This window comes from Muntiacus reevesi, chromosome 2 (assembly GCF_963930625.1).
Source record: "Muntiacus reevesi chromosome 2, mMunRee1.1, whole genome shotgun sequence".
In the NCBI taxonomy this organism is placed as follows: domain Eukaryota; kingdom Metazoa; phylum Chordata; class Mammalia; order Artiodactyla; family Cervidae; genus Muntiacus; species Muntiacus reevesi.
This window is the reverse complement of record NC_089250.1, coordinates 214,182,387-214,199,920: the sequence shown is the minus strand read 5'-3', so window position 1 is coordinate 214,199,920 and position 17,534 is coordinate 214,182,387. Positions and strand designations below refer to the sequence as shown.

At 57.9% G+C, this 17,534-nt stretch overlaps 1 protein-coding gene across 3 annotated transcripts; it reads right to left on the bottom strand.

The window, feature by feature from the left end:
• Positions 1-587: 587 nt before the first annotated feature.
• SPACDR (sperm acrosome developmental regulator) lies at positions 588-15,706 on the bottom strand. Of its 3 annotated transcripts, XM_065924949.1 has the most exons (6): positions 15,058-15,706; positions 13,441-14,554; positions 11,001-11,167; positions 5,865-5,913; positions 2,884-3,210; positions 637-1,039 (listed from the first exon to the last, which is right to left on the bottom strand). In XM_065924949.1, exons 2-6 carry the CDS (start codon positions 14,278-14,280, stop codon positions 806-808), a joined length of 1,617 nt encoding a protein of 538 aa, XP_065781021.1. In that variant the 5' UTR covers positions 14,281-14,554; positions 15,058-15,706; the 3' UTR covers positions 637-805. The 3 variants fall into 3 exon arrangements, with proteins under 3 accessions (XP_065781022.1, XP_065781021.1, XP_065781020.1); XM_065924948.1 differs by lacking the exons at positions 637-1,039; positions 2,884-3,210 and adding an exon at positions 4,745-5,429 and having other exon boundaries at positions 15,058-15,684; XM_065924950.1 differs by lacking the exons at positions 5,865-5,913; positions 11,001-11,167; positions 13,441-14,554; positions 15,058-15,706 and adding an exon at positions 3,491-3,889 and having other exon boundaries at positions 588-1,039.
• Between the last annotated feature and the right edge of the window lie 1,828 nt (positions 15,707-17,534).

The window sequence follows — 17,534 nt, the reverse complement described above, 5'->3', positions numbered from 1 at the left end:
CGCGGTCCCCGACCCGGGCCCTCTCCCCGCGGCGGCCCAACCTCGCCCCCGGGAACCCTGGGAGATGTAGTTTTCGGCAGCTCTCGGGGGGAGCGGGAAGGGAGGGGTCCGCTGGCCCTGATGCACGTCCGCGGCCGCCAGGTGCGCGACCCTGATCCTCGCTGTGGCCCGGCCCAGGAGGCCGGGAGAGGCAGAGCGGTGGGCTAGCTGCGGAGGCGGAGATTTCAGCGCGGTCTCGTTCCGCGAGGGGCCTTGAACGAGCCTCGTAGCATCTGCAACAGTCCGTCTTGCAGGATTTCCAGGGAGAGCGCGGGCTCAGCACCTGGTTCCCAGCGTGTCCTCAATGAACCCGTGCCCATACCTGGTACCCTGACAGGCGGGGCAGAGTCCCCAAAGGCCTTCTGCCCTGAGAAGCATGTGACCCAGGGCCAGACCCCCCTGCACCGCCACCCCCCACCCCCCCAACAGGTCCAGAGATTACTCCCACACGTGTCCAGGCTGGAGCCTCGGGCCGCCCTCACATATCCCACCCCGTTTCCCCTCGTTCACCCACAGACACACTCTACATCTACTCGGAAATATCTGATATTATTTCCCAACATTTTGATAATTCTTTTTACAAATTGAATAAAAGGAATGGAGGGGAGTGTACGTGGGACCCCCCGGCCAGGCCTCCAGGTCTCGATGAGAGGTGACAGTGTGACAACTTCTCCTCACCCACAACTCCTGGCCTGCTGCTCTAACCTCTCCCATCAACCTTACCTAAGAGTGAGGTGGGGGCTTTTTGAGGATGTGGGGTTCCCCCCTAGAGGGGACTCCGGGCATCCTGTGTCAGACCCTGAACCGGGTCGGGCTGGGGGCCCATGTGGGCCCGGAGGTGGCGCCGGCGCCGTCTCTCCTGCCGGCGGGCCAGCTGCCGCAGCTGTTTCCGAATAGCCCAGAGCACCAGGTACACTTCCCGCAGCATCGCAGCCTCTCGCGACTCCAGGGGGGACCCGGTCTTCATTTGGGAGGCAACTGAGGTAGAACTCACAGATGACTGTGAAAGAGAGAAGATGAGCACAGATGAACAGTGTGGTCTACGGAGAAACTGCTGGTGAAAACACCTGCAGATAAACAGCAAGGCTTGTTTAATACCTCCTCTTCTGTCAGGCGACAGCTTGGGTACCGCCTCCTCCAGGAAGCCTTCTGGGGCTGTCTCTACTCTGGGGTTTGCCCTGTTATACCATGTTTTATACACAATTTGTTCTGTGGACTCATCTGTTTTCAATACCAGCACGCAAATTCTTGGAAGCCAGGGACCATGTCTGACCTACCTTTGAGTCCCCACTAGAGTTCCATGGAGAAATGAAGGACAGTCTCCAACCCAAAGCTCTCTCCTGACCTCAGGCCTGTATTTCCCACTGCTTCCTAGACATCTCCCTAAAGATGTACTTTGACACCTCAACTTATCCTGTCCCAACGCCCTAAACTCGTCACTCTCTTCCCTAAGTCGGCTCTGCTCCCAGTGAATGGCTCCAGCCTGCTTTGACCTCTGTCTGTCCCTCTCCCCTCACCACCACCCAATCAAGCACCTGGCACAACAATTCTACCTCTTAAATATCCCTCCAACCCATTAATTTGTTCTACCTGATGCCTCCCTCCCCATCCAGAACATTCTTCCCTGCTGACCTGAACTGCAGCACCTCCAGTGGGTCTTCCTGCCTCTCTGCTCCTGGCCCCTTCTGACCTCCCTCCACAGGGCACCAGGTGAACTTTTATTTTATTTTTTGACTGCGCTGAGCAGCTTGTGGGATCTTAGTTCCCCAACCAGGGACCAAACCTAGATCTCAGCAGTGATAGCCCCAAGTCCTAACCACTGGGCTGCCAGTGAATTCCCAAGGTGGACTTTTAAAAATTATTATTAATGTAGTAAAACATTATTCAAAACCAAAATAAATTGACTTGATGGTGAGCTAGACATTTCCCTTTTTAAACTAAAATTTTGACTTTGAGATAATTGTAGACTCACATGTACTTGTGAGAAATAGATTCCTTATTCTGTTTACAATAGTAAAATATTTTGTAAAGATTTTCCCTTTATTCTCCCTCAATAGTAAAATCTTTCGGATCTCTAGTTCATACGATATTGACATCAATACAATCCACTGATCTGCATTTACTCATATTTCCCCAGTTCTACTTGCACTCACTTGTGTGTTTTTGTGTGTTGGAGTCTACCCAATTTTATATCCTATGTGCAGGTTCATGTATCCAACGACCATAGTGAAGATACAGGAGATTTCCATCCACATAAGGATTCCTCATGTTGCCCTTTTATAACCAATCCACCTCCCCCAACTCTCCCTCTGTAGCACAGCCCCTGGAAACCACTAAACCACTACTCAAATCACCATTTTTCTAATTATGTTATTTCTGGAATGGTATATAATGTAAGTGGAATCATATGAGATAGATAGATAGATAAGCTTTTGGAATTTGTTTTCACTCAGCATAATTCCCTTGAGAGCCATCCAAGTTGTTGTATGTATCAATATTGTTCCTTTTCATGACTGAGCAGCATTCCAGGGTATGGAAATAGTGAAGTTTAACCACTCATTCCTTGAAGGACAGGTGGGTTGTTTTGGGCTGTTATGAATCAAGCTGCTATGAACATCATCTACAGATTTTTGTGTGAACGTAAATTTTCGTTTATCTGGGATAAATGCCCAAGAGTACAATCACCAGGCCACACAATAATTGCATGTTTAGTCTGATATGAAGTGACCAAATGACTTTTCCGGAGCGGCCACACCATTTTACATTCCCATCGGCATGAATGAGCAAGGGGGACCCGGGAGGGAAGGCAGGGGCTGTTGGGGACAAAGGGGACATAGTGCTAACCTTCCAGCTGCACATCTGCCAGCCAGACTGCAAGGCGGAGGCCATGAGCATGGAGACGGACTTGATGGCCGCCTGGGGCAGCTGCAACAGTGATCTCCGATGGCGACCCACCTCCACCGCAGCCCCATCCATGGTGGTCTTGGCTAACAGGCAGGGGTCAACCACCTTGTGGGACACATCCATCTTGGAGACCTTAGCCTCCTTGGGGGGCTCAACCAACTTGAAAGTCTCAGACACCTTGAAAGCCTTCTCTGCCTTCAACTCATTTTTCTTGGAGTCAGTATGATCCATGACGACTGACTTAGATCTGTGTTTCCAGAAGAAAACCTACGAACCGGACAGGGAGAGGAGGGACAGAAGAGAGGAGGCAGAGCAAGAGAAAACTGTCAGGAGAAGAGAAGGCCCAGAGGGGAAGGGGCAGCGAGTGTCCCGGCCTCCTCCCCAGCTGCCCCATCCCTCACCTCCTCCCTCCCCAGCTTGTCTGGCCACCGGAGGCCAGGAGGGGCAGGACGCCAGGTGAGGAAGTGGGGGGTTTCTGTGACCTGGAGGTCACTGGCCAGCATCTCCTACCCCAGCATGTCGGGAGAAAGGGGGCTCTGAAACTTACCCAGCGGCTAATCTTTTGCCAAATCCATCGGAAGAACCTAATAACCACTGCCATTTCTGCCAATTACATGAGCCCCAAGAAAGGGGCAAAACCAGCATTTAGTTCAGTGGGGACGCGGAGGGGGAGAGGCTGCGGGCCAGTGGCCGCCACCTGAGGGGTCTCTGGGGAACTTCAGGCACAGCCGTGAAGAAAGAAATAGGGAATCCAGGAGGAAAGATCCTCCCAGTGACTCATCCTAGGCCCTTCCTCCCCTCCCTGAGACAGGGAGAGGAGTCAAAAGTGGATGAGAACCCAGAGGGAGAGAGAGTTCTAGACCATTGTGAGAGTCTGCCTGGCCCTGACCCCAACCCCCGAGGCCCTTCCAGGACCCCCCGGAACCAATCCCGGTGCTCTCAACCCTCCTTCCCCCAAATCCAAGGAAGGGAAACTCACATGAACACCTGGTGCTCCTTGGGCATTTCCCATGTATGATGTCATGTAACCCCTCCCAGCTGCCCTTCAGGTAGGTATTCTTGTCAGGGCCATCTCACCCAGGAGGAAGCTGAGACTTGGGAAAACCAGGAGAGCCTGCCGAAGCCATAAATCTAGGGAGCCACAGGGCGGGGAGTCCAAACCCCAAGTCAGCCCCCAGGATCCCGCTCTCGGTGACCGCTCTCTCGGTCCCGAGTGGCGGCTGCTGCTTCCCCGCTTCCCCACTAGATGGGTCCTTCTCCCCTGCCTCTTCCGCCTGGGACCGGAGCTGAGGCTGTCAGGGAGGGGCCTGCTCACCCGCAGGGGCCCAGCGTCAGCCAGCTGGGGGTGGAGGCCACGGAGGCTGGCCAGGCCTGGCGAGGGCATAGTGTGCCCGGGGAGCCTGGCCCACACCCAGCACTGAGACAAGGGGCCCATTCAGGGCCCCCCACCCCGCCCCCAAGCAGCCACCCGGATCCAGCCCGCAGAGGGGACACGCTGGGAAGCTGGGGGCGGGGTGGGGGGGGAAGGATCCTGCACAATCACCAAAGGCTCCATTGTTCCCCTGTCCCCCACCAGCACGTGGGCCGACAACCCCCCTTCCCCACTCCCTCAGCCTCGCCTTGCCTGCCCCTTCCCAGGACCCAGGCCGTGGGCTCCCTCTTCCTCCCACATCTCCACGCTGAGCCACATTTCCCCTCCCCGGTTCGGGCAAGAGCTTCAGAGAAGCCCACAGCCTCAGTTTTTCCCCCACAAGTGGAAACTGGTGGTGCCGGTCCCCCATCTGGACGCAAGCAACAAGATGCCAACCTCCAGATTCAAGTTTCTTCGGATTTTTTAATTATAATTATTATTTCAATAACAACCTGAATCCCAGAACTTCCAGATACACTGTCCGTCTCCCTCCCCTGGCAGAGGAGGCAGGGGGTGGGGGGGGGCGCGCTCCAGGGAACAAGGTGGGGACGGCTGCCAGGGAGCCTCCAACTCCCCCAAGGCATCTATTGATGGGGGTCCCGGAACACTGATGGCTGGGAAAGGAGGAGGGGGGCTCCATCCAACGTCCCGTCCCGATGCATTTCCTCCTCCATCAATGTGCAGGGATGCCCCAGCCCAGTCCCCGGGCATCAAGGAAGGGTGGGGCCAGGCCCCTTCTCAGCCTTCGACTCCCATCCCCAGGGATCAGGGGGCATTAAAGCTGCATAGGAAGGGGGGCAGGCAGCTGGCACAAGGCCTAGCAGCTGTGGTGGCCCCCAAAGGCACATTGTGAGGGAAGGGAGGCTCAGACTGAGGGCCCATTGGGCGCTGGGGGTCCAAGCCGGGGGACCCCCGAGGAAGGCAGCTGGGCCAGCTGCTCGGGGCTGGCCAGGGCACGCAGCAGTCCGTTCTCCTGCTCCAGCGCGGCGTTCCGCTCCGCCAGGTCCCGGATCTGCTCCTTCAGCACCTCCACCTCCTCCCGGACCGCAAACATGAGGTGGGACTTCACCAAGTCCTGGGGTTCCAGGAACAGGCAAAGAAGCGTCAGGGGTCCCAGGCCACCACCCCACCCTCAGCCCCTGCCCGGTGCCTTGAGGAGGTGGGTGTTAAGAGATCCCCCTGCTCCCAGATGACAGCGAGTGCTGGGGAAGAAGAAGTCAGCCAGGGAAGGGGCAGGGTGTGGGGGATGGGGGGGGTAAGGACGCTGGACAGAGGCAAGGTGGGGGCTCAAAGACAGAGATGGTGGCCAGGAGTAGGCTAGGAACCAAGGTATGTCAAGGGTTCAGATGGAGACAAGAAGGGGTAGAGGATCCAAGGGAACCCAGCTGGGAGCAAGTCGAGCAGCTGGGAGTCAGTATCCCTAATAACGGAGGGGATGGAGCTTTGGGGCTGGGGCCTGGGCATCTGCACGCGAACCGAGACCTGCTAGGATCAAGATGGCTTCTCTTACCATGGCTTGTTCGATCTTGTTGTCAATGCCAACCAGGCTTCCGGAGCCACTGGAGAGACACAGGGAGATGAGAGGTGAGGAGAAGGAAGAGGGGCCAGGCCAGGTGTCTGGACACCCCAGCCCACTGTCTTCCAGGTGCTTCCTCGGTGTGGGCTCTGGCCTCCTCCACGAGCCCCATTTGCCGCAGCCTCCCACCCAGACCCCTGCCTGTACCTGTGACAGTAGAGAATCAGGGACAGGAGGGTTTTGTCCATCCCCCGGCGGGGTGAGGGCCGCTGCCCGGGCCCCCCTAGGCCCCGGTGGGGTGGGGGTCCAGATGCCCCTCGGATGGGGGACGCTCCCCGAGGGGAGCAAGGAGAAGAGACACAGCCCCTTTTCCGGGGAGGTGCCGGAGCCATCCCCACCACTCGGGTCTCATAGGAGGACACCAAGGACTTGACAGACACCCCTGGCTGGGCCATGCCCGAGGGGAAACGGTCCTCAGGCCTCCCCAGAGGGAGAGGGCTGCAGCAGAAGGACCGCCTGGGGGGCTCAAAGCCCCCCGGGCAGAGCAGAGTCTGGCTGGTGCCAGGCAGGCAGAAGGGAGACAGTGCCTAGGGGGTGCTGGCGTGAAAGATATACACCACCCCCCAGGGCAAAGCCTGGCTGCTATTGGCTCCTCGGGGACACGGGGACCCCCTCCCGCCGGCTCCATGGTGGGCGGGAATTCCCAGACACGGTCAGTGCCAGTGTCCCCTTCTCACTCTGGCACCAATCCCAGCACGGAGGGGAGGGGGCCGGCTGAGGACAGTCAGCTGGTGGGCTGAGTCGGGGGAGGGGCTGCGGGGCCAGAAGCCTGGGTCAGGGAGGGCTGTGAAGGGTGTGAAGGGGGAGCCTGGCCCTGGGAGGCCTCTTCCCACCTCTGACCCTATCCTGCCCCCTCCAGGTGAACACTGGCCTCAAGGCCTCAGCTGCTCTCGGCTGGGAGGTGAGAGAGGGAGTGGAGGTGATGGGGTGAGGGGCATCTCTGACGTGTGTGTGGTCTCCCTTGGACTAGAAGCACCTCCCTGAAGCACTAAGGCCACATCAGGGGTGGCCCCTGGGGCCCAGCCAGAGGGTGCCCCACACCTCCTAGGGTGAGGGTGAGGAGGAATGGGAAAGATTACCATAGCAACAGAAAGAGCCTGAAAGACAAGTACCAGCCTATGGACCCGGAACCCGGGTCTGCTATCTGGGATCTCAGAGGGAGCGAGAGCTTAAGAAGAGGTGGGAAGAGGAGGATGGAGGTGGGATCCTGGGGAAGAGGCGCAGGTGCTTTGAAGATTCTTGGGAGCTGACGGCAGGGAGGGGAGAGCAGGTCTGGCTGCAATTTATTAAGTGGCCACCAGAGGGCGACTCAAGCCTGGCTCAGTGGTTCCCAGGGTCAGGCTCCGGGTCCCAGGGTCTGGCTCTCCCCCAAGCTGGTCTCTCCATGGCCCAGGGCCTGAGCTGTCCTTTGCGCCCTGTCCTCTCCTCGAAGGCTCCCTCTCCTCGCCCCGTGGCTCACCACCTGCCCCGTCAGGCTTCTGCCTCAGCCGCCTCAGCCCTGAGGCCAGCCCTCCACCCCAGGACCGCAGGAGCCCCGATCCTGCCCTCTGGCCCCCAGCTCCTCCCCTCTCAGGCGAAGGTGGCCCCAGTACCCCACGTGCTGACTGCCTCGCCCCTGTGTTCCCGCGTCAAGCCCTCTCTCCTGGTTGTCAGTTCCAACTTGCTTCCCCGTGGGGGGAATTAGCACTCAACCCAAGGTGACCCTTGCATGGGGCCCTGCAGCCAGGGAGAGCGCATGAGGGCACTGGGAATTTTCCACTTCCCATCCAAGGTCTGGGTGCGGAAGCTGCTGACAGGTGGAGTAACCAACAGGGTGAACCAGGCCTGCGAGGGCAGGATAGGATGAGGGAGGGGAAGGACACCTAGGACACCTAGGAAGGACACGCGGGGTTTGCGGGGAGAGGACAAGATTAAGAGCAGAGGAAGGGCCAGCCGGCTGGAGCATCTAAGCAGTTTTCGAGGTGTTTTCAAACCAAGACACCTGGGTGGAGACTGGGCCACCAGTCTCCACCCCCACCAGTACACACAGACACTCAGACACCAAAGCGGCGCAGCTCCACGGGAATAGAACACCGGCCTTGCCTGGTGGACACTCGGTAAAGATGCCAAGTAAGTTGTTCCTTCTTGCCAGAAATAAAGGAAAAATACAACAATAAACATTTGTTGGCTGATAGATGATTATCTCCTGTGTGTCTAGTGCTAGAGAGGTTTTGACAGCACTTTCCACTGGCAATTTCTAACATTAGCATTTCAAGGGACCAGGACTCTGGCAAACCAAGCCCTCCTTTTGAAAACCCCCGAGTGAGGGACCGCTGGCACTGTGCTGGAATTCCTGATCAGGGTCTGGAGTGGGAAGTTTGAGGTTGATCAGATGGGCTCAGGCTTCACCACAAGCCCCTAAAGCAACTTCGTGTGAGTCAGAATAAAATCTTTCAAGACACTTATCGCCATCTTCTCGAAAACTGTCATGACTTCAAGCGTGAGTGGCGCCCCCTGGAGTTGTGCAGCACATAACAGGGGACTCTGGCCCTCCGGGACTCTCAGGTCCTGGGGCAAGGATAGTGGTAGAGGCTAGTCCTCCTTTTTGAAGGTCAAACAAAACGGCCTCAAAGTGAGGATCGGAGGAAGAAACTGGACATCTAGGAGAGTGGTGGTGGGGGGCGGTTTCCGATGCTGAGGACAAGGGCCAACCCTGCTTCCTCAACGTGTTTTGAGGAGCCCCCAGGGGCTAGGCCAGAGGCCAATGAAGTGGCATCCGGCTGCCCTGTCTATACTCCCTCCCAGATCTGTGGTGCCTCTGGGGTGGGGCCAGGCCAGGGAGCGGAGGATGGCTCCTCACCCAGATTGAGAGAGCGGTCTCTGCCTCTGTCCTGGAGAGAAAGTGCATCCCAGAGATGGCTGTCTCCGCCTCTCCTCTTGGGACACAGGCATTTCAGTAGGAGAGTGGAGAGAAAGTGGCTTTGGGGGCCGACCCAGGCTCCGACAGCAGGCCTGCCACTTACTAGCAGGGTGTCTTTGGACAAGTTTCTAAAACCTTCCTCCTCCAAGTCTCAGTTTTCTTCATCTAGAAAGAGGGATCATGGAGTTGCTCTTAGAATTATGTGAGATAAGAAGTAGCATCTGACCCCAAGGAAGCAGTAGATAAACAAATGCACCATTTCTTTCCTGAGTTCCTAGAGTTTATTCCTTGTAATACTCAGATCCCCCATGCTGGCCATCTACCCAACCATCCACCTATCCCCTCATCCATCCATCCATCCATTTATTCAAGTACTTTTCAACCTCCAGGCCCTGTTGGAGATCGGAAGGTTCTTGCAACTCAGGAGCACATGAACAGTTTGATTTCACCATGCACCCTCTGTTCTCCCATCCCCAGATTTCTAGAATGGTCAGGCACCCCCAACTCCCCACCTGGGATTCAGGCACTTAATATGCCAGCCCACTCTCCCTAATCAAAAGGGAGATCCCATGCCACTCATATACCCTGTTCTGCCAGCTCCAGGCACACCAGAGAAATGAGGCGGGGGCTACACGCCCCATTCCAGGGGGCCAAGGAGGTAGCCCAACCCAAACCCGCTGGCCCAGCAGGGTGGAGCAGGAGGGGCTGGGCTGGGCCTGAGCCCCAGAGGCTTGGAGCTCAGCAGGGTAAAGTGGAGGCTGGGAGGCAGACCGGTCAGACTCGGTCAGACTGGGGTGTCTGAGGGGGTGGGACAGTGGGAGGAAGGGAGGGAGGAACAGCCCAAAAGAATAGAGCTCAGGAGGCTTCTGGAAGCAGAACTTGCTAAGAGAAAGTAGGAGGCTGGCCTCTGAAATCGACAGAGGTGGAGGAGGGGAGGGAGCCCTTCATGCCAGCAAACCTCCCAAGTGGGAGTGGGAGGGGGAGCGGGTAGGAAGCACAGAGAATAGCATCCACGGGGGCAGGTGACTCTCCCGCCGACCTTGCACCTCACTCATTCCCTAGAGCAGGGAACCTAGAGGCGGCCGGCCCACCCCTGCTCTGTCCCTCATTCTCCAGGTGCCCCCAGCAGGCCCCTCACCCCTCCATCCCACTGGCTATCACCCCTTTTCTTTCCTCTCTGCCCCCACCTCAAACGCTCAGTCCCTGATTCAAGGAGAAGGGGGCACCACTTGAGTCCAAGTCAGGAAGGAGAGACTCCCCTCTGGAACAAGTCCCCTGGCACCCACAATGCCCTGCCCCTTGGTGGCCTCCAAACAGGAAGTCCCTCCCCCCAAGGGCTTCAAACAGGAAGTCCCACTCCTCCCTTCGAAATGAAAGTGGCGGCTCCCCGGCCCCTCTCCCGGGCTCCTGTCAGTCCACAGCCAGAAGGCAGCCGCTTGACCACCTGCCTCGCCACTTTGTCCCTCCCCTTTCGGTTTGCTGACATTCCTGTGTTGAAACCTGGCCCTCGAAACAGGAAGTTCTGCCCACCGTGCCATGAACGGGACACTCTCTCCTGAAGGGCAAACCCCAGCAGATCCTGCTCTCCTGTGCCTTCCCTGTGACCGACAGCCAGCCTCTCCAAGGCTCGGGCTTGGCCTTGGCCTCTGGGAAGGGTTCAGAGCCCAGGGTGATCCTAGTGCAGAGAAGAGAAACTTAGGGACCTGCTTTCTTGGTACCAGAGGTCCCGGGACCCGAAAGTAGTCTGCACGGAGTTTGAGGATGTCACCTCCACAGCCAGGAGTCCCACTGCCCTTGGGAGTGAGGGGGGGAAACGGGGAGGAGACCGACTCCCCATTCTGCTCTCCTGCACAGTTGCCAGTAAATTCTTAGGGTTGGCCAGATGATCGCTAAATCTGCAAGAGCTCTGGAATTTGACAACAATGACTCCCTTCAAACTCAAAAAAAAAAAGTCTACAATTTGACAGTCTTAAGCCAGGGAGTCCCACCCAGCTCTCTCCACAGAGAGGGGAGTAGGTCTCAAATCAGCTTTGCCCAGTTTCATGCCCAGGCTGGGCTTCTCTGTTTAAGAAGTCCTCTCCAAGTTCAAGCTGGGGGGAAAGACACCTATCAGGCAGTTTCCCCGCAGTTATCCCAGGTGCTGGGTGTGGGGGGAGCCGGAGCCCACCTACCTATCATCATCGCTGTCCAGGTGGCCACTGATGGCCAGCATGGATCGGGCGAAGTTGAGGCTCTGGGCAGCCGCTGTTCCAAAGGGGTCTGGAGACTTGTGAACCAGACTGGCATCGGGGAAGAAGTAGAGGGCTGGGGAGCTGGGGCGAGAGTCGACCGGGGGCACCTAGAGACAGACAGGTAGGAGCCGTCACATTGAGCAAGAGAAAGGATCCAGCCACCTTACAACTTGCCTAGTAGTCTTCCTCCCTCCCCAGCTCTCCCCACACACTGCCTCTGTCTTCTGAGGACACAGGTGTCCTTCCCCCTCAGACCTCCTTTCCCCTGTCTCTGGGGAAGGCACTGGGCAGGTACTAGAGGCAAGGGAAACAGGGACCATCCTGAGGGCTGGGTTGACTGGCTTCCAAAAGTGGCTCATGGGGTATCACAGAGGGGCTCTGGTCTACCCTCCAGTATCTTTCCCCAACCTAAGCCAGGACCGCTAGTCAGAGGCTAGTCAGAGAGTGTGCCTTCTGTCACCTGACTTCTTAAGGCGACTCAAACATCAGTTCCTCAGAGGGGCATTTCTGCACTCTTTGACTCGTGAGTTCCACTAAACTGTTCTATCTTTTTTTTTTTAGTAGTCCCTACTATTATCTGGAATAAAAGTATTTTTGCCTCTCTGCTGCTGGAAGGTTAGCTCCAGAGGGCAGAGCTTATAGTTTGTTCAATAGCTATTTGCAGAATGAATGAATCCTCAGAAACTGGTCCTCCGCCTCCTCCCCGCTCACCCCTCCTCTGCCCATTTCAGTCTCTCCTCAGACTTCTAGGGACTCAGGTGAAGTCCTGCTCCTGAGCTTGGCTCTCGGGGGCTGGTGGGGGGAGAAGTTGCAGAGACGGATGGAGGCGGAGCCCGGGCGTGGACCCACACAGCCCAACAGGCGCTAGAGGTGGCTGCAAAAGGGCGGGGGCCACAGGAACAAGACGCCTCTGTGAGGCCCCAGGAGGCCCAGCTTCTCGGAAAAGTCAAGAACAGACAGTCCAAGGTGGTTGGCCGGGCTCAACAGAGGAAGGGGGCCCAGGTGGTGCCCCGGCCCTCCTTCAGGCCCCTGTTAGAAGCAACCCAGGGAGAAGAGGCATGGGGGGAGTGGAAATGGAGACAGACTTGGGGGCAGGGAAACAGCAGCACGGATACCCGCACACAGGAAGAGATCAGGGTGTGGGGGAAGCAAAGGGGGCTGGGGGCGTAGAGGGGAGAGGGGCAGGGTCTGTGGGCCCTGGGGACGCTCAGGCAGGGCTTAAGGATAGAGCGAGCCGAGACTAGGGGCAAAGGGGGCTTGCTTTGGAAGCGTGTGGGGAGAGGGACCAGTAAAGGATACACATATTCTCCCCTGGGGTAGGAAATAAATGAAAGAACTCAAGAAAAATGGGGGGGGGGTAGCATGAGAGATGTGAGTTTGAGGCCAGGAGAGGGTGGGGGGAGCCAGTCCTGACCGGTCCTGACAAGGCCCAGACACACAGTCTCAGGTTATTTTTATACTGTGGTTTGTGCCCAAGGCCAGGAAGGGGAAAAGTTCTCATCCTCACACTCCCTGCCTTTCGTCCTGCGTCCAAGGTGTTATTTTCTCCTTCAGGACAGATGCATCCAACACCCCCTGGCTGCCCACCTCCTCCCACCCCCAAGGACCCAGGCATCCTGCCTCCCAGCCCAGACTTGTTCCTCTTTTGGAGGCAGCAAGCAGAATAAGCAAAGGATTGAGCCCTTTCTCGGCCGCCTCCCACCTCTCTCCTGCTCCACAGTGGCCACCCCCAGTGATTGATCTTGGAGAGGCTCAGACACGGGAAATGGAGACAGACAGCTGGGGGTAGAAAGGGCAAACCAGCCCAAGTCCTGTCCTTGTAATAGGTTCCCTCACCCCCACCCAATTCTCAATGTCTTGGGACGAAGCTAGAGATGGGGCTGGGAGGGTGGCTCGTGAAAAGAAAGAAGATCCCCTTCCCCAGCTAGAGAGGGGACTGCAGAGGAGAGATTTACAGTGGAGTGCCTACTTTTTCTCTTCTCCCCCAAACTCAGCAGCTCCCAGAGGCCCAACTACCCCAGCCCTACCTGGGGCCTCCACCCTCAAAGCCTGAAGAAGTGATACCAAGATAGAAGGTGAAGGCCACATCTCCACAAAAGACAGAACTGGGCTACGTGGAGATGGACGCTCAGGTCAAAGGCAACACATGGAAGGCCAAAGAGAAAGAAAGGACAGAACGTGGGGAAGAGGGAGCCTAAGAGAGAAGACAAGGGCCACGTAAGGAGCAGGAATGGGCTTCCAAGAGAGACGGCAGGAAGAAAAAGACGGGCAGTCTGATCTGACAGACAGGTGACCGGGGAGCAGGCAGAGGTCCGTGTGGAACTGGGGGCCAAGGACTGCCCCTCAGGTGTCTGCCCAAACCCTGAAACCCAGCTCTTACCTGTCCCATCTCCTCTGGAGCAACCAACTCCATCCTCAGCCGCAGGGCTCCATCCTTCACACGGGACAGTGGAGGGGTCCCCGCTCCTGCTGCCGCCGTGGAGCCTCCTGCCTCGGCTTCTACCCTCAAGGTGGGCAGGGGCGTGGCAGCCCGGGAAGGGCCCGCGCTATCCCCGGTCCCAGGCTCTGGGGGGCGCTGCTGGGGTGGGGAGGCCGACAGCGGAGGTGTTTCCACCTTGGCCTTGCCGGGCACTGCCAGCTGGCCCAGTCCCCCCGTGAAGGAGCGGGCCTGAGGTCCAGGGGAGGTGGGGGGCGGGCGGAGCCAGGAGGTGGGGACCTGAGACAGGCCTGGCTGTGGGGTAGGGGTGCCCAGGCCCAAGCTGGCCAGCTCCAACCTGGAATCCAAAGATCTGCCCCCATTGCCCCCTGAGGCCCCTCGAATACCCTCCAGGAGCCGGCCAAAGCTAGGGGGCTCCAGGTCTCTCTCGTAAACATCCACACACGTCCAACGGCCTCGGCGATAAGGCTCTCCCAGGCCTTGGGGCAGCTTCACCACACGGAAACGGGAGGCGGGGGCCCCAGGCGGCGGGGAGCCATTCCGGGGGGTGCTCTTGCCCCCTGGCTCGGGGTTGGGCTCCCCATTGGGCAGGCGGGGTGGGGGCCCGGTGGGGGCCGGGGCTGGTAGCCCAGCGGGGCCGGGGGCTGATGGCCCAGTAGGGGCCGGTGGCCCAGCGGGGGCCGGCAGGGCAGGGGCATCTGAACCCCCGGGGCTCCCCGGGCCCTCGTAGTCCAAGGTGACGCTGGTGATTTGGAAACTACTCTTCTTCTTGCCCCCACTCATGGTCCCTGGGGCTCAGGATTGGGCCAAGGTGGGCAGGGAGCTGGTGGTGGCTCTTTACGGGGCTCAGGCTCCCCTGGAGCAGGGGGGCCACATGGCGGGGACATCAGGGCCCCTGCGGATGTCTGAGTCCGACATGGCAGGAGGGCCTTGCGGGAACTGGGGGATGCCTGGTTGGTGAAGGGAGAACAGGGTAGGGGAGGCGGCGGGAGTGGGGGGGCAGGGGCAGGTTTTTCCTGCTGCTGTCGTTGCTGAACTCCAGAGCTGAGTTTGCAAACTAGAAAGAGAAGGAGAGAGAGAGAGAGAGAGAGTATGTGTGTGTGTGTGTGTGTGTGTGTGTGTATGAGAAAGCAGTGGGCAGGCCACCTCTGGGGCTTCCTCTCTGGGGAGCAGAATGGGGGAGGAAGGGGAAACCGCCAGACGCCCAAAGACAAAGACAGAAATGACAGAGACCCGAACAGAGGAAACAGAAAAGACAGAGAACCCGAGCAGATCCTGGCGGGAGCAGAGAGCAGGAAGAGGCAGCCCAGACCCAAAGTTGGGCATTTCTCCCTGGGATTCAAACTCGTGCGAACCCAAGTCGTTGCAAGAGCAAGAGCTCCAAGGTCTGGGTGAATAGGGGTGAAGCTGCTCCTCAGCCCGGCCAGGCCGCGGGGAGGCCTGTGCTGGGCATCCGAGCGCCCCCCCCCCCCAGCAGCGCCCCCCCAGCCCCCGGCACCCCAGCTCCCCCATCCCCCGGGCAGTCTCTGCCCCGGTGCCCCGCCCAGCCTAGAGCCCTACCTCTCCACGGCGGCCACCGAGCTGGGTCGGGGGTCCCGGCCGCCTAAGGTGTGGGGCTGTCCCTTCCCTGGAGCCTCCTTGGCCCCAGCAGCTCGGGGTAGCGGGGGGGGGGGGCACGCAGGCAGCGATCACAGGCTGTCAGGTTCTCTTCGGGGGCCGCACCTCGCCCCGCAAGGCATCTCCGCGGAAAGTTTGCTATCCAGAAAAGAAGGAACTCCCGCCTCCTTGGCGGAGCTCAGGCGCGGCCTCTGAGGTCCCCAGGCTCTGCCGACTGAAGCGAGAGGGGGGCGGCTCAGCCCCCTCCCCCCGATCCCGCAGGTGCTGCCGCCTCGGTGGTCGTCGCGGCGACGGGCCCTCCCAAGTCTCCTCCCGCGTGGCACCGATGGGTCTCTCTCCGCTCCTCTCGGTCTTTCTCTTTCTGGGCTGTTGACAACCCCCACACCAGGAAGTCCTGCCTCCTCGGGCCTGCTGACTGCTCCTCTCCTCCTCCTCCTTCCCCTCTTCCTCCCCTTCCTCCGCCCTCTCTCTCTCCTGGGGCTCCCGGCCAGCTGGCCCGGGGCCAGGTCTGCCACCGCCACTGCTGGTGCAGTTGCCGCTGCCGCTGCTGCGGGGGGCCCGGGACAGGCTGCCTTAACCCCACACCTGCTGGGCCCCAGCCCAGCACTTCCTCGGAGGGAGGGGCCGCGGAGGGCGGAGAAAAAGGGCGGGAGGAGTTTGCGGGGAAGCCAGGGATTCCCTTACTTGTAGGCACTTGCTGCCATTGGCCTACGAACGCGCGGAGGAGTGGGGAGGAACTTAACCAGGGTTCCGCCGGGTGCCTGCTACCCCATCAGCGCCCAGTAAATGGTTGTGGTGCTGCTGCAGCTGCTATTGTCATATCTTCGCTGGCTTTCACAGTAACCGAACGAGGGAGATACCGTTTTTCTCCCGTTCTTATTTTTTCAAGTGTAACTTTGTGGCAATTTTCAAACATGACTCTACGTAGAGAGAACGATAAAAGGAACTCCTAAAGGACCCGAGATGCAATTTCAACAACTGTCAGCTCACAGCCGACCTTGTTTCCTCTATATCCTCAAAATCTTTCGTGGTATTGTGCTGGAGGATTTGAATCAAACCCCAACCATTGCCCAAGTTCCTCTTGTTAAATGTGGATATGGAGACCCAGGAGGTTCAGAAAGGCTGTCAGTGGTAGCGCAGGGACAGTTCTCACTCAGGTGTGTCCTTGTCTGGCTCCCTAGATAGGGAGACACCACGAAGACGCGCTAAGGAAGGTGCTGACTTGCATTTTCTCTACCAACCGCTGTTAACACACCAGCACCCATACAGATGTGCCCGCCTGGAGGAGGAAACTGGCTGGCCACAAACCCGGACCCTTTCCCTCACCCCCACCTCTCACCCTTCCCATCCCCTGCTCACTATGGAGAATCCACGCACACTCATTAGCGCCTACTGTGTGCTTGACAGGACTGAGCCACTAACACTTTCACTTTCATATGCTTGGCAGCATTCTGAGGGGAACTGTTTTAGCAAAAGCAGGGTTTAATGACCACATCTGCTGTCACTCCCAGGTTCGTCATATGGAACTCTTTCCAAGCATATTAAAATTCTTCATATTTGTCCATTTCACATAATTAGCTCATGGATTCTCAAAACAGCCCAGGGCAGACATGGGGTGGGTTTTGAGCTCCAGTGTCTAAGCTGAGGAAACTGAGGCTTGGGTTACTTGCCCAAGGCGTCAGAGCTAGCGTTTGATGCCATTGAGACTAGCTGACCCGTCCTTCCTTCCTCAGGTTAGCTCATGGAAATTTTTAATCACCCTTTAAGCAAAAACAAAACAAACCCCCTTCCCCCCGGTTTATATATTTCTTCTTTATCTCTTTGTTAACACGCACTCCTCTCTCTCTCTCTTCATGGCAACAACGGCTACCACAGCCAGATCCCGTAGCCAAATCCCGAGGCCTCCCAAGTGATGAGGTCCAGGAAGCAGCCTCCCACACAACCCCTCACCCCACTCTCTCCCCTCTGGCAAAATTCACAACACAGCCCCGCGGCTCCGCCCCCAGAGCCTCCTTCCTTCCGTGATGACTGGCTACAAACTATTCAAACTTATCTTTGAATCCTCCCCTTCCCACCAACTCAGACACTCGGCATCAACTTGGGCTCCTCCGTGTCTGCAGTCCCAGGGACACTGATGGTCTTTGTGGAAATGTTTGTTGAGTGAATAGATAAAAGTTTATTCACACCAAGGTGTGTAAATATGAAACCATAGTTATGTATTTTTGATGTGTTAACTCTCCCGGGGCATTTATAATGCCTTCTATTAAATGTGGGGCAATTTACGACTTACAAAGCTGTATTCATGATTTGGTGGAGTCAAAGGTTACTGGGAGGACGACTTGGGCCATGGGGGCGGATGGGCAGATGACGTTAGTCCAGGTGGTGAAACAAGGTCTGGACTCCTGGGAAGCTGCAGGGAT